Below are 21839 nucleotides of genomic sequence, written 5' to 3'. Positions count from 1 at the left end.
TGTTGGAATGGTTGTGCTATAGGAGTCTTGTTTAATCCAGCCCTGGTAGCTGAAAAGTGTTCTGTCAGCTTTCAGAAGAATTAGTCTTAAAGCTAAATAAAACTTTAAGCAAAACAGAAATACTCCACCCAAACAAACAAAAATCCCCAAACAAAACAAAAAAAGAAAACAACACCACAGCCAAACCAAACCCAACCCCAAGCTTTGTTATATTGGCATCAAAAGCTTTAGGAAACTGATTATGAATCTATAGATAAATCAAACATACATCTTGATATCATTTTGAGTTTTCTTCCAAGTAGTCTTCCATCTCTCAATGTGTCCTTCCACCCTGATTTTCTAAAGCTAGGATGACCCTTCAGACAAACTCAGTTCCCTGGTTTGTGTTTCCCATCCCAACCTAGGATAAAACTGCTGCTTAATTTCTCCCTTATTCAAAGGTCTCCATCAGTGTAAAGCCAGTACTGGGTACTGTCCATCACCCAACCTGCTCCTTATGCTAGAATCACAGAATGGTTTGGGTTGGCAGAGACCTTTACAATCATCTAGTTCCACCACCCCACCATGGCCAGGGACACCTCCTACCAGTCCAGCTTGCTCAAAGTCCTATCGAACTTGCCTTTGAACACTTCCAGGTTTGGAGCCTCCACAGCTTCTCTGGGCAACCTGTTCTAGTGCCTCACCACCCTCATCTCAATCCAGCTTCTTCCAGTTTGAAGGCATCACCCCTCTTTTTGCTACATTCAGGAGACTTCCAGAACGTCCCAGTGATATGAAAGGGCATTGCTAATCTGACTGTTTTGTTGACTACAAACACAGAGAAGATTAAAAAAAAAAAAAAAAAAAAAACAACAAAGCAAATCCATACAGATTTTACAGCTGGGTCAGAAGACCTCTCTGCTTAGCCTGCCAGCAATGGAGAATGTGCCACAACGAGGTTATAGAAAAACTAATCATATTGGAATTTCATTATCCCTAATGGTTCCCTAATGATTCACTTTTTCTGAGTTCTTTCCCCCCCATCTGACCTTTAGCTAAGTTTAACTGCAGCCAACAACAGCCACGGTGCTGGGCAAAAAGCCCTCATCTCCCCACGTCACTTCACTGCTCTCTCACACTTCTTGATGGTCAGGTTGCACTTTGGAGCTACAGATCTTTCTTGCTGAGAAAGTATCAGCCCTCTTACCAGTTAGGTAAGATCAAACTGGAGACCTCCAGAGCAAACCAGCCCTCAGGCAGAGAGTAGTAGTCAGTGTCCACTGTTCAGAGCTGTAATTTGGACACCACTGATCAGAGAGCTGAAGCACCTCTCCTATGAAGACAGGTTGAGAGAGTTGGGTCTGTCCAGCCTGAAGAAGGGTCTGGGGAGACCTTAGAGCAGCCTTCCAGTACCCGAATGGGGCCTCCAGGGGAACTGCAGAGGGACTGTTTACATGGGTATGTTGTACTTGGATAAGGGGCAATGGCTTTAAACTAGAGCAGGGTAGATTTAGGTTGGACGTTAGGAAGAAGTGGGTGGTGGAACACTGCAACAGGTTGCCCAGGGAGGTGGTGGAGGCCCCATCCCTGGAGACATTCAAGGTCAGGCTTGATGAGTCTCTGAGCAACCTGATCTAGTTGGGGACACCCCTGCTTACTTCAGGGGGTCTGGACTAGATGACCTTTAAGGGTCCCTTCCAACCCAGTGCATTCTATGACTGTGAGCAGTGAAGCATTTTGTCTGTCTTTAAAACAAATGGGCAGCAAGGCACTAAACCCAGGGTACCATACCATAGGCTTTCAAGATGTCTCACTACTTAGTAAAAAGGACCAAAAAAAATTCTTTCCCCTTAATGATGATGGCAGGATCCATAAATCCAGTCAAAGGCATGGAAGAGGATGGTGTGGAAGGAGAAAATCCTTGAGGAAAAGATCTGTTGCCTGCAGTTTAATATTTTGTTGTTTGTGGTCTCCATGGCAGAGCAGATGCTGTAAGGCACCTAACAAATGTATCATGAGCAAGGTCCCTTGATACACAAACGATGGGATTTTGCCACAATCTTTGGGAAGCCAAAGTAAAAGAAATTGCCTGAAGCTGGGAAGAGTGCAATTAATTTAGAAATATAATTACAGACATAATTTCAGGAAAGTGCATGGGGAAGGAAGGCAGACAGATGGGAAGAGTGATGCTCTCCACCGAGCAGAACAAAGGTGAAGGAAGTTTAAAAATAAAAGTATCTTATTTTTAAACCTAATTCAATGAAGCATGGGGTGGAAGGAAACATGAATCCTCACAACCAACTTTGTATGTGCTCTAACTGGAAGATGCTGGTGGCAAATAGTAAGAGAAGGCTGCTTGCAAGGCAGATGGGGACCTTGGAGAAACACAGGCTAGCTCCACTGCTTGGCATAACTCAGAGAGTCACCTCAAACACCAGCAGGGTAAGATGCAAACTGGAGACCTGCAGAGTAAACTGGTGACCTGCAGAGCAAACCAGCCCCCAGCTACTGTCACTAATCATTGAATTACAGAATTGTTCTGGTTGGAAAAGACCTCTAAGATCATCGAGTCCAACCTTTAGCCTACCACCACCATGGTCATTAAACCACATCCCCAAATGCAATGTCCACACATTTCTTGAATACCTCCAGGGATGGTGACTCCACCACCTCCCTGGGCAGCCTGTTCCAAAACAGAACAAGACACAGATCTCTTAAATCACATACAGCTACATGCAGTGTCTTTACTGCCTCCCTTGTTTTGCTGTATATTTCCCCTCCTTCTTCAGCAATATACTTTTATCACAGTAAACATTTGAGCCTACTGACAAGAAGTTTGCTCCCTTAACATTTTGTGCTCTTTCTGGAAATAAGCTACAGCGATCCATAGGCTGAAACCTTCTTTAATTTATCCACAAGTACTGGATCGGGTCAGTTGATTACTGCATGAAACTTAACTACCCATATGAAGCCTGAAGTCAGATGACACACTCGAGCAACCCCTTGCTTGCCACTAAATCTGGGTTGAAGACTCAAAGAAATTAAAGAATCCCAAGATTCAAATACATTGAAGAATCCCAGGACTCAAAGAAGTTAAAAGAACTCCATGAGTTCCAGAAGAGTGAGTCCCAGCTGCACATCTTCTCCTGGCCATTTAATACAGCTGGCATGTCTCCAGCAGCAAGGTTGCCAACCTTTGGCTATAAGTGATAATTTCACCATTTTATTTCACGGCATTTTTTCAGGAAGTGGAAGAAAAGGAGGAATTTAACAAGAACAGCTCCTCCTTTCTTTGTTTAAGCCTGACACATACATTGTGATCACATGTCTTGGACCACACTCAACTCAGCTCTTTAATTGTTCATACAAATCAATCCTTTGAGCTTTTCTTTGTTTTTTTCCCCTGAACTCATTAGCTTGCCAGAAACTTTCAGGCCAAGACATGCCCAGCTAAGAGCTCCCACTCCAAATCCATCTCAGTGGTGGTAAAATATGCAGTTAAATTTGGGGTTGGGTAAAAAGCTGTTTCCCTGAAACACAGGAAAGGTTGATTCCCTCTTTTGGAGCTTTCACTGGTGATCATGGTTATTAAGCTGTGTCCTTATTCTGGGGACACCAGAACTGGAGGCAGGATTGGAGGTGGGGTCCAGCAGAGCAGAGTCAAGGGACAGAATCCCCTCTTTTGCCCTGCTGGTCACACTCCTCTGGATGCCGAAGGAGACTCAGGTGCACATTCTTCATGACAATTTGAGATTGCTTAAGAAATGCTTAGACAACAGAGCAAAATGATGGAGTATGAGCAAACTCCCTCATCTGACTCAACCTGGCAGGTTTTTGTATTTCAGTCTTACACATTTATTTCAAATTTAGAGCAATGTCCATCTGCCCAGCTAAGAATGCACAGCTTAAGAGTTTGCAATGCTTCACTGAAATTTCACATGCACCTCCAACTAGCAAACTAGCAGCATGTCTACTGGTCAAAGAAGAAGGATCCTGACTCTCCTAAACATGAAGTCAGTTGTATGAGGTTTAACAAGGCCAAGTACTGGGTCCTGCACTTGGGTCATGACAACCCCATGAAATGATACAAGCTTGAGGCAGACTGGCTGGAAGGCTCAGTGGCAGGAAAAGACTCCACCACTGCTCTAGGCAAGCTGGTCCAATGCCTGAGAACCCTTCCAGTGAAGAAATTCTTCCTAATATCCAAACTAAACTTCCCTTGGTGTAACTTTAGCCCACTTCCTCTCAATCTACCACTTGTTACTTGGTTGAACAGACCAATCCCCACCTCACTCCAAGCTCCTTTTAGGGAGTTGTAGAGAGCAATGAGGTCTCCCCTCAGCCTCCTTTTCTCCAGAGTAAACAACCCCTTCTCTCTCAGCTGCTCCTCACCAGACCTGTTCTCCAGACCCTTCACCAGCTTCATTGCCCTTCTCTGGACATGCTCCAGCACCTCAATGTCTGTCTGAGAATGAGGAACCCAAAACTGAACCCAGTATTCAAGACATGGCCTCATCAGTGCTGAGTCCAGGTGGGCACTCACTCCCCTGGTTCTGCTGGTCGCTCTCCTCCTGATCCAGGCCAGGTTGCTGGTGGCCTTCTTGGCCTCCTGGGCACATGCTTGCTCCTCTTCAGCCACTTGTTGATCAACATACCAAGGTCCCTCTTTGCTGAGCAGCTTTCCAGTCACTCTGCCCCAAGCCTGTAGCACTGATGGAGGTTGTTGTGGCTAAAGAGTCTTCACATGGACCCATTTGCTGCCATTCCTACATCTGCTGCTCTGGGTAATTAACAGTCAATGCATTAGTCCAACTAGTTTCAAATTAAATATTTTAAAAACTCACTGAGAATTACAACACCTAAGCCATGCTAATTAAAGCAATAAATGAAAATAAGCATCAGGAGAGGGCTTTCTATGCCCTGCTCCCAATGCACAAAGGATTTAAGGGCATGTGTGAAACTCATTAATTACACAGAATCACACAGAAGGCATTGGGCTGGAAGGGACCCTCAAAGGTCATCTTGTCCAAACCCCTGCAGTGAACAGGGCCACCTCCAACCACATCAGGTTGCTTAGGGCTCCATCAGTTTTGACCTTAAACGTCTTGAGGAGTCTGAGAGCTTCTGCTTGACCCCTAACTTTTCTTTAACATATTAGGGCTGTGCAAAACATGCACAAATGCATGAATATGGAAAGCAGCGGTACTGAAAATGGCTTTATAAGGATATCCTGGAAAAAAAAGGCAAAAAACCAACCAACCAACCAAACAAAAATCCAGTGAAATCTTCCCTCCCACCCCACAAAAAAAAAAAAAAATCTTAATTGCTGTGTAAACGATGTAGAAGAAAAAAAAAAAAATCACAATAGCATTTCAAAGCAATATGAAAGCACTCTACTACCAGTGGGCACATTCATAGAATGGTTTGGGCTGAAAGGGATCTCCAAAGGTCATCCAGTCCAACCCTAACAGCAGGCTGCTATTAGGTCTCCCTAGAGCCTTCTCTTCTCCAGGCTGAACACCCCCAGCTCCCTCAGCCTGTCCTCGTAGCAGAGGTGCTCCAACCCCTGATCATTTTTGTGGCCTCCTCTGAACCTGCTCCATCAGAAGTAAACTAAGAGGAAACACCTTTATCACATCTCTTCCTTTTCCTCATTAGCAGTTCAATTGCAAATTGGTGTCTAGATGTCACTGATGCTCAACAGGAAAAAGACAATGACCAACACTCAGACCTCGCTTTATCTTGCACAGAGGGTATTTAAACAAAGGTGATATTTGTCACCAAGCAGATAAAAAGGCCAAGGAAAGCAACAAGGACACCTTACTCTATTATCTGAGAGTCTCAGCCAGCAGCTGAGAGTGGCTGAAGTACTGCTGCAAGAACAAGACACAAAGGTGTCATGATCTTCACAGATTAGCAACTGAAAAATAAGCTTAACTGTAGAATCATGGAGTTGTTTTGGTTGGAAAGGACCTCCAAGATCAAGTCCAACCTAGCACCAGCATGGCCATTAAAACATGTCCCCATATGCCATACCCACATCTTTTTAAAACACCCCAGGGACGGTGTTTTAAAACTGGCTTGCGTTGGAAGGGACCTTAGAGGTTATCTAGTTCCAACCTTCCTGCCATGGGCAGGGATGCCTCTCAACTACTCTTGGTTGCTCAAGGCCTGATCCAGGCCCCAGGAAAGAGACATTCACAACCTCCCCAGGCAATCTCCAGCCCTTGAATCATCTTCCTGGCCTCCCGTAGACTCTCTCCAACATCTCTGATTCCTTCTTATGCTGGGGACACCAGAACTGGAGGCAGGATTGGAGGTGGGGTCTCAGCAGAGCAGAGTCAAGGGGCAGAATCCCCTCTCTTGCCCTGCTGCCCACACTCCTCTGGATGCAGCCCAGCACACAGCTGCCTTCTGGGCTGCATGAGGGCACTGCTGGCTCATGGGGAGCTGCTCAGCAACCAACACCCCCAAGTCTCTTTCTTCATAATCACAGAATGTTCTAGGTTGGGAGGGACCTTAAAGATCATCTAGTTTCAGCCCTCTGCCATGGGCTCCTTCTACACCTCCTTCTATACCAACTTGCTCAAGCTCCCAAAGGCATCCACTTATCTTTGAACACTTTCATGCTTGGAGCCTCCACATTTCTCTGGGCAACCTGTTCCAGTGCTTCACCACCCCTCATGCTCATTATGGCTCCTCATCCTCCTAAAATCAGGGTTCACATTTCTGGCTCCCTTCCAGACTGCCTTTGACACCTCCACATTCCAACCCTTAGTTGTGAAGCACCCTCCTGGCTCAGACAAATTCCAGGTGGACATCTACCAACGACCCAGCATCATGGGCCCTGCAAACCCATGAAAACCCAATTATGACCACATGAGAGTTTTCATCCCAATTTAGTAACCCTGTAAATAGAGCTTGTAGGTTGGGTATTTTCGGTGGTTTGTTTTTTTGTTGTGGGTTGACTTTGGTTTTGTTTGTTTGTCTGTTTTTCCCTTTTAAAATAAGCCAGGATTTCTCTGGAATAAAGGCAAAAAGACTCATGTAAGGGCTTGTGCAGCTCCAATGCCAGGATAATTTGCAAGTTGCAAAAAACCTGCCAGGGATCCTTGTTTCACCAGCATTTGTTTTACTGTGCATTTTGCAACTGTGACCACAGACAAACTGGTGCCTGCTGTCTACATGAAGTTTTAATCTATCTTTTTATTTGCTGTATTAATTTTCTTCTTTCTTTTAAAACAATAAATCACTTTGATGTCAACCCCCACACCCTCCCTTTCTTTTTCTGTTTGTAAACTTCTACATTTACATTAAGGGCAAGGAAGCTGGGGAAGGAGCTTTTGAGGAGCAGATGAGGGAACTGGGCGTGTTTAGTCTGGAGAAAAGGAGGCTGAGGGGAGACCTCATTGCTCTCTACAACTCCCTGAAAGGAGACTGTGGTGAGGTGGGGGTTGGCCTCTTCTCCCTGGTAACAAGTGATAGGACAAGAAGAAATGGCCTCAAGTTGCACCAGGGGAGGCTTAGGTTGGGTATTTGGAAAAATTTCTTTGCTGCAAGAGTGGTCAGGGATTGGAGCAGGCTGCCCAGGGAGGTGGTAAATCACCATCCCTGGAGGTGTTCAAATAACCTGTAGTGGCCCTTCAGGACATGGTTTAATGGACATGGTGGTTTCAGGTCAACAGCTGGACTCCATGATCTTGGAGGCCTTTTCCAACCAAAACAATTCTATGATATGCATGTCCAGGAGATGTTAACTACTTCACAGCTTGTAGATATTTGAGTCCCTGAGAAGATCTGGGGCATTATTCCATTTCACCTTTTCTCACCAAGCTGTTATGACAAAAAATTTGTGATTTCAATGAATTCTTCCTCATTATTATTCAGCAGAGCTTACACTTCAATTCCTTTGCACCCCCAAAACTATTAATATGTTTCAATACCTAACTTTGGTTTCTGGCAAGGGCATATCCCTAAAGTGCAGAGTTTCTGAGTGTTGTCAGATTAAGCTCAACCTTACATTAAAAAGCTGTTTCATAATGTCAAAAAGAATGTGCTGTATAATAATCTGCCTTCTGATGGTAATTTTGTATAATTAATGCCAACTTTTCATGCAATCTTTTGTGTTGTTAAGCTTATTCTCTACTCCCACATGGAAAATGAGATCATTCAGCATGTGGAGGCATTTACAGAACACAGCTCACTACCACCCATTTAATCAATATAATATTCCAGGGGGAAATTATTTTAACATGCCAATTAATTTTTTTCCCCTGTTAAGCACTATTAGCATTTTCATTCAAAAGACAGCAGAAGGGATAATGGGAGTTGGTGTTAGAGATCACCACCCTTTACATGAGCAGCTCCATCTCCACCTCAAGACATGCTTGTCACAGCACTTGTGAGAGGCAACAGACAAGCTTCACACCCTAAAACTGCCAGCTATGTCACCACACCTACCCTCCAGCCAGCCATTCCTCACTAAATCCATCGGTGGAAGACAATCCACACCAAGGGACAAACAAATCTATCCAAATCCAGGAGAAACACCTTAAACCACGCAGGACAGCTTTATTTACAGCACTCAGCATGAGCCCCAGGCAGCTCAGAAGTAGGACAGAAAATCTGATGTTGTCCTCTAGTCCTGTTGATTGCCACCAAGGAGAAGAGGCTGCCCCCCTCCTGGCTCCAGCCTTCTTTTGGGAGTTATAGAGAGCCAGAAGGTCTCCCCTCAGCCTCTTTCTCCACTCCAGCTCCCCTCAGCTCTCCTCATAGGACACACAAAATAGTTTGAAAACAGATACAAAGCAACTTTACAGAAAGGAACAGCACATTTCCTGTTGAGATGATTCCTGCTTCAAGAATGTTCCTCCTGGTATTTGTTTCCTCCTGTACTGTCCTCTTTGCATATCCTCCTCTGGGACTACAGGACTTGATGACACCCAGCTATGACTTGGGCAGAGACAGAGGGTTGGATTCCCAACACCATGTTTGGAAGGAGATAAGAAGCAAGCACAGGAAACTGCTTTTACTCTGGAGTGAACCTGGTTTATCTGAATGTCTCATTGACATGGTGGCTGGAAGCCTAGGAGTAACCTGTCCAAAGGTAGCAAACCCCCATATTTTTTGTCCCATAGGGCCAGCAGCCCACAGGTTTTACAAGCAAAAACCAGGATGGATGTTTCACACAACTTTTCCCACACAGAGGCACATACAGAGAACAATACAGCCTACAAAGGGCTCAGAGGATGTACCCTGGTCAGCTCAGATCCACCACAGCATGCCAAGATGCCAACATGTTTTCCCCCACCCTTCGAATTGCAGCACTGCTACATGCCACCCCTGTTCTGTTAGCAATACAGAGCAGGAGTTAGTCTGTTACTTCAAGGAGGACAGCATCCAGGTGGCATGGAGAAGAAAGCCACAGGACGCTTTCAACAGCTAAAAAAGTATTTAAATGATTACATTTTACACAGTTCCTTTTTGTTCTTCCAAACAACTCCATGCACAGTGACACTGCCCAAGCAGCAAAGCCATTCTGCTTCCATGGTGCCAAAGGACCTGGCTAAATACAAAAATAAAAAACAGTTGGAGTGTGATCATTTTTTTTTTTTTAATCACTTGCCAAGTGTGACAGCAGCCCTGTGCACAGGAAGCATCTGGACACACTGGAAAGAATTTCCTGACTCTGAGAGCCACAAGCTTAGCTAACAGCTTCTTTCCAGCAGCTACAGAAGAGCAAAGGTCTCCTGTGTGGCTTCCCTTAGAAGACAAAAGGAAAAATAAAACCTCAGGGCTCTACCTAAAACTAACAAACAAGCCCCAAAAGAAAGGAAAATGCAATCAGAGGTTTTCTTTTTAGTTAGATTTGTAAACATAGACTTCCAAGACACCAAGGTTTAGCCTCAACTGCTCAGCTACAATAAAAGAGACTTGGAAAGCAAATCATTCTTAGAATGCTGAAGGAGCAAGATACTCCATTTATCTTCCAAAATAAAACTCCTGAAAAGGTTATGGAGCAAGAACAAACAAAAGACCACGTAAGGGAAACCCAGCATGTTAATAGCTCCAGGGAAAAATAAAAAAGTGCAATGAAATCTTTAATAAGCTTCCCCTACAAAGCAAAGTCCATCTGTTTACACTTCTCTTAAATGGCACTGCCTTTGAAGAACAAATCCACAGCAAGTAGATAATAAAAAGCCTCAGTTTTCTTCAGCACCTTATGGTCTTTAATAATGCCAAGAATATCTGACCACCAAAGATGGGGTTTGGTTTGTGTTTTTTTTCTTCCCTTGTGGCCCAAATTTCATTCATTTTTCATAAGATCATGGAATGGTTTGGGTTGGAAGGGACCTCCAAAGGTCATCCAGTCCAACTCCCCTGCACTCAGCAGGGACACAGTTCACTACAGCAGCTTGCTCAGAAGACTTGGCCAGCCTGACCTTGAATATCTTCAGGGATGGAGCCTCAACCACCTCCCTGGGCAACCTGCTGCAGTGTTCCAGCACCTTCATGGTGCAGAGCTTGTTCCTCACATCCAATCTAAATCTGCTCTGCTCTCATTTCAAACCATTGCCCCTTGTCCTGTCCCTGCAGGCCTTTGCAAACAGTCCCTCTGCAGCCTTCTTGTAGCCCCCTTCTGGTACCAGGCTGCTGTTAGGTCTGCCTGGAGCCTTCTCTTCTGCAGGATGAGCCACCCCAGCTCCCTCAGTCCTTCCAAAATAAGTTTAAAAAGAAGAAACAGCAAATAACAATTGTTAGGGAAGTAACACTGGGAGCCATCTGAAACCTCTTAGGAGAACAAAACAATGCAAGAAGAAAGAGGTGAGAGGCTCAGTGGGAGAACACGAGGAGACAGAGGTGGCTGAATACAGCTGGTAAGGTTTAGAAAAGAAATATGGATAGCAATGACCTGATCTGAAGAAGGGTGGAAGTCAAAAAAAAAAAAAAAAAAAAAAGAAAAGCTGCCTCTACTGGGCTGGGGGAAGATCCTGAAAAGCTGAAATATCCTAGCATCATACAAATTCTTCAGTTGAAAAAGACCTCTAAGATCATCAAGTCCAGGTGTCAACCCAAGACCACCATGGCCACTAAACCATGTCCCAAAGTGCCACATCCACACATTTCTTCAACACCTTCACAAATGATGACTACACCGCCTCCGTGGGCAGCCTGTTCCAATGCTTGACTTTGTGGCTGTTGCTTTTTTAATTACTTGAGCTTTTCAATTCTGGCAAAACTGAGCTTGGAGCAAACCCTTTCCTGCTAGAAGAAGCTGCCCAGAGGATGATGTTCTTTCCACATGAGCCCTGGCTCTGCTGTGCTCTACCTGAACCCCTAGCAGCTCTGCAACAGTGTGTGGGGAGAGCCTTGACAGGGTGTCCCTGTGAGCCTGGCCTCTCATTGGGTTATGACATAGCTCTGAGGTGGGTAAGAGCACTCAGTCACAGCTCTGCTGCTGCAAAACTCCCCATGGCTCAGCAGGCAGGGGAAATGTTACAGTCATGCAAAATGGAGCTTCTTCCAGAGCTCTTCAGAGCCACATGCCACCCTCCCCAACTATATAGTGGTACCCACACTGTCCAACTGAAGCACCATGGCTGCACCTTGCATCTCAGTGAAGCACTAAACTCCATCCAGAGGAGTAGAAACCACCCTTGAGCAATGTCTGCCATAGACAACAGCTACACTCTGCTCCCAAGCACGTGATGTAACCAACAGCCTGTACCACATCTTGGCCCAGAGGGTTACTAACACCATGCAATGAAGTCCAGACTTGTGGCATACAACTACAACTCCTTGCTGTGACTAAGGCTGTGATCCACCTACGTGCTGCTTTAGCCATGCCAGTCTTTGACTCCAGCACACAAAGCAGTGCTAGATGTGCTCTTCAGGGGGATATTAGTGAGCTAGGAGGGTCCACAGACTATAAGAAGCTGTGAGATGGTATATCCACCAACTGAGTGAGGACAAGAAATAGCATTATTCTCACTGAAGTAAATTGTGGATGGCTTTACCATCTACAGAAGTATTTATCAGGCTCTGGATTCCTATTAAACTTTGCTCTCTGTGAATTCTTTGGAATGAGTTTCACAGGCTATACATGATGAAAAAAAAAGAAAAAGAAAAAAAACTTCTTTCAGCAGGCTTATTACTCACTCACCTCCCTCTCTGCCGGGAGACCCCATTTCTTCAATAATAAAGTCAGGGTGAGCATAGCAGTCTCATTCATTTCCTCTGACAGACATAATAGGAAGCAGAAGAAATGCTGATTGAAGTCACCTTCAGAGAACTCAAATAGCTGCCCCTGAGACAGGCATTCAAGGAAATCTTACATTAATTCCACCTTTTGTTTCCATGTTCAGCTGGACAAGTGAAGCCAATTTGTAAACACTTGACAGTGAGGCCACATCTTGGGGACTGGGTTCAGTTTTGGTGCCCTCACCCTGAGAAAGACATTGAGGGGCTGGTGCAGTTCCAGAGGAGGGCAGTGAAGCTGGTGAAGGGTGTGGAGAACAGGTCTGGTGAGGAGCAGCTGAGGGAACTGGGGTTGTTTAGCCTGGAGAAAAGGAGGCTGAGGGAAGTTTGTGTGAAGCCCATGACATGAAGAAGCAAATTAGGCATAGCAAATATGCCATAAGAGAAGTGAGCACCAAGAGCTCGAGTGCATGTAGACAGCTGAGCATTTGTTCCTATTTACACATGTGTGACTTCTTCCAGGAAAGAGGTATTTTCAGTTTCTCTCTCAGTACATTTTGACACAACCTGCAACTACCAGAAATTCCGAATCTGCCCCTAAGGTAGACACATACCTGAAGTGGAGCAGTTACTGCTGCATCCTGCATCACAAGCCACAAGCGTGAGGATTAGTCTTATCTCAAGTACGAAAGCAGAATCCCAGGGACAAATCCAATCCCTCTCTCAACACCACATTTAACAGAAGATTATCTCTTCCACAAAGACTTGCTGTCCTTCAGTAAGTCACTTCTCTGCTGGGTGTGAAGAAGCTATTCCCAATGTTGTTGCTGCACTTCCTAACCAGACACGAAGAATGAAGCACTCCTGTTCCCAAGTCATCTGCAGTCATAAAAAGCCCAAATACGGACTCAAATGCTCCATGTCCTTGCCTGATCAGAAATATCTGATGATTCTTGGAATGCAGCAAAAAATCTCTCTCCTTCTTATCATTTTTAACTACATTTCATCTTGCATGTGCAAGACGATAGACAGGACTTGAACCGTCAGCATTTCACAAGAATAGAGAGTTAAAGAAGTCTCACCCACACAGAACTTGCATTTACACATGGAAAAACCTGTTTTCCTGACATTTCAATCCAATCCACCAAATTAAGGTAAAATAAGCACCTGAAGTTTCTCAGACTTACCTGCTGATGGTCTCCAAACCACTGCCATTCATCACTAACCCTGTCATCAATTTGATTCAAATAAAGCAGTGACTTGGGTCTGTGGGTTTTTTAGAGGTTATTTCTTGATTGCAAACCAGGTACATCTCCTAGCTGGTCAACATTTCAGAGTGCTGATTTATGGGCTCATTGGTACCTGAAAACGTGGCTCAACAGCTTATCTCTCAAGCTTTTAGAGCACAACTATTAACAATTAATTACTGCTGCACTCCTTTGTGAGAGAGACGAAGCCATCCATTCAGCTGTCTGTACTTAAATCTACTAAACCAGGCACAAGCATTGCACTTGGTCCAGTCCTGCCATACAGAAATGGTTTGGGACTCTTCTGCCAAATACAAAGGGATCTGGACAGACTGGATCATTGGGCCCATGTCAGTTGTATGAGGTTTAACAAAGCCAAGTGCTGGGTCCTGCACTTGGATCACAACAACCTCTGCAATGCTACAGGCTTGGGGCAGAGTGGCTGGAAATTGCACAGCAGAAAAAGACCTGGGGGTGTTGGTTGACAGCAGCTGAAGATGAACCTGTGTGTGCCCAGGTGGCATCCTGGCCTGGAACAGGAATATTGGGAGCAGCAGGACCAGGGCAGTGATCACTCAGCATTGGTGATGCTATACCTCAAGTACTGGGTTTAATTTTAGGACCCTTACTACAGGTGCTGGAGTGTGTTCAGAGAAGGGTGACAAAGCTGGTGAAGGGTTTGGAGAACAGGTCTGGTGAGGAGCAGTTGAGGGAACTGGGGTTGTTTAACCTGGAGAAAAGGAAACTACAGGGAGACCTCATTGATCTCTACCACTCCCTGAAAGGAGGTTGCAGTGAGGTGGGGGTTGGTCTCTTCTCCCCTGCGTCAGGGGACAGAAGGAGAGGAAATGGCCTAAAATTGTGCCAGGGGAGGCTGGAGATTAGGAAGAATTTCTTTACTGCAAGAGTGATCAGGCATTGGAACAGGCTGCTCAGGGAGGTGGTGGAGTCACCATCCCTGGAGGTGTTCAAGAAAAAAAAAAGCTGTGGCCATGGCCCTTTGGGACATGGTTTAGTGGCCATGGTGGTGTTGGGTAGATGGTTAAACTTGATGATCATAGAGGGCTTTTCCAACCACAACAGTTCTATGATTCTATGATCTCTTTTTGCTCCTATCCAGAGATACACCTAAAAAGGTTTGTTTCAATTACTCCCTCTAAGAGGCCATAAAAAACCTGCCTCGCCTAAACTACAAATTCACTGCTGCTCTCAGGTCCTTCTGTTGCTCATCCCATGCAATAAGGCTTAGCATCACAGAAAGGGAAAACAGGAAAGAGAAAGAACCCCACACATTGTGTCCAAGGGATTCTGCTACCAAAGGTTTCATCTGACCAGGTAATGGATAAAGAAAACAACAAAAATAACCTCACAGGGTAGTCCAGATGTATATTCCCACAACTAACACACAGACACTTGGAATAAACAGGCTTTCTTCAGGGAAGCTATTGCATCATTTCCCTATTGTAGTGCAATCAATCATCTGAAACATTCATTTTGTTTCATCTGATGCTTATCTGTCTCAAGTGACAAGAACATACTGTTTATTGCTTTCTCCAGCCCCATCTCCAGCATGTATGCCAGCAGATTAAGAAGCAGACAGTGTACAACCAGTCTTTTCCACCCATATACAAGCCTTATCACATGGGTTCCTGATTTTCCTGATATAGTTAAGAACATATTTCTCCAAGTGCACTGATAACTGTTGGACGTTAAGGCTACAATTTGGACATTGCTGTCTTCATTCTTTCACACTAATGCATTCCACTAAATTATTCCTGCAGGACTGCCAGTGAAAACACAAAGAAAATACCCAGACTGGGCACTGTTACTACTCACATCTCACATTGATGCTGTGGGAAGGACAGCAGACACTGCCCTCTTAGAAACCCTTTTGGTTGAACTCAATAATCTTAGAGCTCTTTTCCAAGGTCTTTTACATCAAGTCAAAATGCAACGTCCTGCATCTGGGGGGTGAGCCAATCCCAGGCACAAATCCAGGCTGGGTGCAGAGTGGGTTGACAGCAGCTCTGAAGAGCGAGCCTTGGGGGTGTTGGTTGCTGAGCATCTCCACATGAGCCAGCAGTGCCCTCATGCAGCCCAGAAGGCAGCTGTGTGCTGGGCTGCATCCAGAGAAGTGTGGGCAGCAGGGCAAGAGAGGGGATTCTGCCCCTTGACTCTGCTCTGCTGAGACCCCACCTCTAATACTGCATCCCATCAAGCCCTGATCACAAAGCATCCTCTTTAAAGAAATCTGAATTTTTCAGGAAGGTGCAGAGGGACTTTTCCTGAGGGTGTCTAGAGACAGGCCAAGGGGGAATGGTTTGAAGCTGAGGCAGAGCAGGGTTAGACTGGATCTGAGGAACTTAGGAAGAAGTTCTTCAGTACGAGGGTGGTGAGACTCTGGAATAGGTTGCCCAGGGAGGTTGTGGCTGCCTCCAGCCTGGGGATTTTCAAGGCCAGGCTGAATGAGGCCTTGAGCAGCCAAGTCTAGTGTCTCTCCCCATGGAGAAGATGACCTCTAAGGTCCCTTCCAGTTCAAGCCATTCTACAATTCCAACTGAAACAATTCTATGATTGCCTTTCTCCCTCCTTCTCTTTGCTCTCCCTGAGCCATTGGAGGAGGATTTCTGTGCTTTTGCATAAGCTGATAAAAACAACTTTTACTCCTCGGCGCCAGCATACGCGGGCACACACAGAACGTTTTGAGCCTGTGTCTTTGGCAACACATCCTGAAATTTAGCAACAGCCAAAACTTTGATTTATAAACCATAAGCTCACAAGTGACCACACAGATCTTTTCCTTGCAGCTTTTGCTCACTAATCTAATCTGCACATAAAACACTCCAGGGAATACATCCTACCCACTTCCCTTAGTAGGAGACAATGGGCCAACTACCAAGACTCTTTAAAATGTTTCTGCCATTTATTCTTGATACTTTCTGCCCTAAATTTTGGGATTGTCAATACCTCAACAGTTCAGAAAGTTTATAATTTACTCCTTAAATTATAAAGTAAATGAAGTACAGTAAACATAAATCAAAAATAATAAGTATATGGAGACTTCAGGCTCAACTGAGTAATTCTGTAAACCACATTTTGCATAGAACAAAGTTTTTGTATAAAATATGTATTTATGTTCATTTTTTTCAACATTTCTTTTACTAGTAGGGAGAATTTCCTAATGGAACAGAACAAGACACACCTTTTCCCAAGGAAAAAAATCAGCAGATGCAGCACTTTTGAGTTGTGTGAAATACACCAGAGAGAAGAAATGGTTCCAAGAGGAGAATCTTTCTCTGGTAGAAGTCTGACCAGACAGTGGAGAAATCAGATGAACTGATCACTTTAAGGATTCTCCAACTAGTGTTTATACAACCTGATGATCTTCTGGAGGTCTTCTCCAACCTTAATGATCCTATCATTCCATGATTCTATCCTGTGCCTGAATAAGAGTTGTTTAAAGCACTCAAGTTCAAAACTCTGACCAACTACAGCAAGGCATTCAGGGTAATAAGAAAACAAAACAATCTGAAAGAAGAGCAGCTCAGTGCTCCCATAGAGGTGAAACTCCCTCAGAAACATGAAGGAAAAAACTTCTGTACTGTGAGGATACCAGGGCACTGGAGCAGGCTGCCCAGAGAGGTTGTGGAGTCTCCTTCTCTGGAAACTTTCTAGACCCATCTGGATGCATTCCTGTGCGACCTGCACTATATTATACGGTTCTGCTCTGCCAGGAGCGTTGGACCCAAAGATCTCCAGAGGTCCCTTGCAATCCCTAACATCCTGGGATCCTGTTATCTCCAGAGATCCCTTCCAACTGCTACCATTCTAAGATTCTATAATTAGCATCCTGAACTCCTACTCACTAAAATCATGAACAACTGTAAAAAAAAAACAAAAAAAAAAAGAAGAAGAAAAAAAACCACTGACAGATTTGTAACCCACAGCTGCATACGGTAGGGATGGATGGAGCCTTTGCAGTAGAAACAGTGCCCCAAATCATTTCTCCACACAGAGAAAGTTTCCAGTGATAAGGGACACATGTAGGGCATGTTCATCTCAAAGGCTGCCTCCCATTAAGCAGCTCATTGTTCATAAAGGGAATGGTGTTTACACAGGAAAAAGTCCAGTTGCAACAAATCTCAGTTCCAACAGATGTTTCCTTCTATCTAAGCAAAACAAGTTTGTGACCTGTTTCTGCCCAATCAGAAAGCTTCAAAAATTTTTTTTTTGGGGGGGGGGCAGGGGAAAAAAAAGCACAAGCACTCAGAGTGACCTTGGAAAACAAACTCAGAAAAACTTACACTTCCAAACTGCAGCTGCTGCTAAAATGAATTAAGTGAAAAATTCAGATTTCTTTAAAGAGGATGCTTTGTGATCAGGGCTTGATGGGATACAACATGGCAGCTGATTGTGGTTTGTGCTGGAAAGAGAAAGCAGAGCAGGTTGCTACTCACATGGCTCTGTATTGCAATTGCTCTCCTCAAATTACTTGAACTTCTCTTCTCCAGACGTCCCCTCATGTTTCCAAAAATCCTGGCTGCTCTTGGCTTCCTCAAGTCTCTGAAGACCTCTCATCCTCTTCACACAGTAGGTCAATAATAGTAGTGGCTGAGCAGAGTGTAAAAGGTCTGTCTCTTACTTGGAATTACCACTAGCAGTGCACACTAACCATACCACGAGCATAAGCACTTTGTAGAAGTGCAGAAGGTGAAGAATTTGAGGCTTTACCAAAGTCCTGCTGTTGAAACTGTGCTGTCAAACACCTGACTGCTTCACTTAACCATTACAAGAGAGTTCCAGGACTGTCAGCCCATACCTGATGGTGTTATACCACTACAGAGCAAAGCTGGATCATAGAATGGTATGGTTTGGAAGGGACCTCTGGAGATCATCCAACCCCCTGGCCAAAGCAGGTTCACCTCGAGCAGGCCACACAGGAACACATCCAGGAGGATCTTGAAAGTCTCTAGAGAAAGGAGACTCTGGAACAGTCTTGCAACCTGCTGTTGCACAACTGAATGCTGCATAGGCAGCACCTGGCAGGGAGCTGGTGCATTTTCTGAACCAAACAATAGCTTCCTTCACAAGATGAACTTGTGGAGGAATTTTACCTGGTTTTCATCGCTTTTATAAAATGCAGCTGCAGAGGCCAAAAAGATTAGGTTAACAGCTAGATACAAGTGTCAAAGCCAAAGTTACAATAGTCTTAATCGTGAGCATGACAAATGTGGTCATGCATGCAACCTCCTGTGCCCATCCTGGCCTCTGCAAGAGGTTATTTTGGCATCCTCTCCCAAGGGAAGCAGTGGATTCCCCTACACTGGACAGTGTTAACTCTCAGCTTGACAGGGTGCTGGGCCAGCTCATTTGAACTACACTGTTACCTAGAAAGGTTGGACCAGATGATCCTTGGGGTGCCTTCCAACCTGCCCTACTGTGATTCTTCACTAGTCATGCCACATCTCAGTTATTTTGTGAGCATCATCCAAAGTTCCCACCTCCACAATGTTTTATGTACAGCGCTGAGGTTCCTGACCCCAGCTGAGGCCTCTGCATGTCCTAAAGTGCGTATAACCAGGTGGGGCTGTAATCCAGCAGCAATGCGACTCACCGTTATTGCAGCCAACATCAGTATCAGCAGTGCGAAGGAGACCCTGCTGAGCCACATTTCAAAACTGCCTATCAAACAATAACAGAAGGCACAGGTGTTTTTCTCCCTCCCCTAGTAATCCTGTTTGTCCTCTAAATAGAGTTTAACTATAATCTCAAACTGTCAGCATGTTTGTAAAGAAATATCAGCTCAGATCTAATTGGATTTGCCAGACAATCACAACTAAATGGTTCTACAAGCTCCAACACCTGAACAGCTAGAGGGGAAAAAACAACCTCCCATGCTGGAATGTGTAAGAATATGAAAGTTCATTATGAGAGGAAAAATTTCCTCTGGAAGTGGTAAAAATATGACATTTGTTCCACAGTTCAAAACTTGTCCATTAGCAACATAATGATGTGGTGTGGCATAGCCCAGGTTGTGTGAGCTGCTCCATACAGACAACCTAACACCACTATGGCCACTAAACCATGTCCCAAAGGGCCATGGCCACAACTTTCTTGAACACCTCCAGGGATGGTAACTCTACCACCTCCCTGGGCAGCCTGTTCCAAAGCCTGACCACTCTTGCAGGAAAGAAATTCTTCCCAGTCTCCAATCCCTGGCACAATTTTAAGTCATTTCCTCTCCTTATATCACCTGATACTAGGGAGAAGAGACCAACCCCCACCTCACTGCAACCTCCTTTCAGGGAGCTGTAGAGAGCAATGAGGTGTCCCCTCAGCCTCCTTTTCTACAGACTAAATAACCCCAGTTCCCTCAACAGCTCCTCACCAAGATTCTTCTCCAGACCCTTCACCAGCTTTGTTTCATGTACACATGAAACTTGCTCTGTCCTTGCAGTGTGCATTATCAGCTTCTTGTTCTGCACACGCTTAATGCCTTCAAAGTGTGGGTTTTGTCATGAAGGCTCAAGTATTCCCTACCTGTCTGGATCTAGAAATAAAAAGTCATGATAGAGAATGCATGTTGAAAATGGATCATTTCATCAACTTAAAAAAATAACAGTGACACAAGTTTTTAACACTTATATTTAGGAGATATCAACTTGAGCACTCAGCAACATTACTTTCTGTATTTCATAGATTCATGGAATGGTTTAGGTTGGAAGAGAGCTTTAAGATCATCTAGTTCCAACCCCCTTGCCATGGCAGGGACACCTTCCACTAGACCAGCTTGCTCAAGGATGGTTGCATAGTTGGCAAGCAGCACATCTATGACTGAGGCATGTAAATAAACTTTGCATTGAATTCCAAACCATAATTTGAACTGGAGCAGAAGCATTTTGAGATAATGTCATGAGTTTACCTCCATTAATACACAGGAGTTGGACACTCTCCTACCTTTTGGCTTATCCACGCCAAGGAATCCAGCTTGACCCAAGGTTTTAAATACTTTATGAGCTGGGAATTGTCCTTCTTCCTCCCACTTGTCCACGAAGGGATTAATTTCCTTGTCAATGATCTAGGTTTGAAAAACAAAGTTGAGAAGTTCTTGACACAGACATTCCTACAGAAACACCTTTGTCTAAAAACTTTAATTTAAAAAGAAGGAAAAAACCCAAACACAGAGGGGAAATTTTTGAGAGCACATTAGTGTTCATACTTCTTCCTGGACGTGCTTCTTCTCCACCCCCTCACAACTATTACAACAGATGTAAAGAGGCAAATATAAATCACTCTTGTAGCAATTACAGATCTGCAATAGGAAGTCATTAGGGGTGGTGTAAGACTCTCCAGGACCTATGTAAGTGGTAGTTCCCCCTCATCATTTGTTACTTCTCTGGGTACAGCTTCTAGAAAGTGACAGGAAGGGAATCCCGGATTGTCCTCGGAGGGCCTTGCCAAAGAAGGCTGATGATCTGTTCATCACGACCACACACAGCAGGACAGGCAAGTAGGAGAGACCTCATTTCCCTTCCTTTTGCCTGAAAAACTCTCAAGTGGCTCTTCAAGGCATGTGCATTCAGTCTGCATTTAGACTTCCTCAAGAACCTGACAGAATATGCACTGTAAAGACAGAGTCTTCTTCCAGTTACTTCTAAAGTCAATGCCCTGAGTCACACTTGCTATATCCTTGCTCTCTTTAGGCTGCTATCATAGAATTGTTTTGGCTGGAAAAGCCCTCTAAGATCATTGAGTCCAACCATCAACCCAACACTACCCTGGCCATTAAACCACGTCCCAGAGTGCCATGGCCATACACTTCTTGAACGCCTCCAGGGATGGTGACTCTACCACACCCCTGGGCAGCCTGTGCCAATGCCTGGCCCCTGACCTACCTCACCTTTCCTTCCAGCTGTTGTACGCAAAACATCTGGACTACAGCCACTAAATTCAGTAACACTTTCGGCTTTCAGAGAACAAGGGTTGGACATCTCATCCCACAAAGTTCCAGATTTTCATGGCCGTGGGAAGTCACCTCGCAGTTTTGCAGATGACCTCAAAGCCTGGCAGTAACTCCTGAATAGAGCTGGCTCCATGTCAAACAGCCCCACACAGCAGGGTGCATCAGATGCTTGAGCTTCTGCCACCTCATTCTTCATAGAATGGTTTGGGTTGGAAAGGATCTTCAAGATCATCTAGTTCCAACCCCCTTGACATGGGCAGGGACACCTTCCACTACACCAGGTTACTCTAGACCTGGCATGATGTTTCAATACCTCTTAAAAAGAGTCAGTCTAGTGCCAACCTCTACCTTCATCTACAAGACAAACCAGGAGTTGGCACAGGCTGCTTCTGCCATGCCACCAAGTGAACCACGTGCCTGTGTCAACAGGCACAAGGAGGTCCAAATGTGAA

General features: G+C 44.8%; 1 protein-coding gene across 1 annotated transcript in view; it reads right to left on the bottom strand.

Annotated features, from left to right (window-relative positions):
• Nucleotides 1-21839, bottom strand: part of LOC128969941 (probable acyl-CoA dehydrogenase 6) — a 70044-nt gene that overhangs the window by 34856 nt on the left and 13349 nt on the right. The window contains exon 2 of the mRNA XM_054384929.1: nucleotides 20382-20502. Within this exon, the coding sequence (XP_054240904.1) occupies nucleotides 20382-20502 (121 nt within the window). The remainder of the gene's footprint in view (nucleotides 1-20381; nucleotides 20503-21839) is intronic.

Source organism: Indicator indicator, chromosome 11, assembly GCF_027791375.1.
Source record: "Indicator indicator isolate 239-I01 chromosome 11, UM_Iind_1.1, whole genome shotgun sequence".
Lineage (NCBI taxonomy): Eukaryota > Metazoa > Chordata > Aves > Piciformes > Indicatoridae > Indicator > Indicator indicator.
Note: the sequence above shows the minus strand (reverse complement) of the source record. Positions and strands in the feature narration are given on the sequence as shown.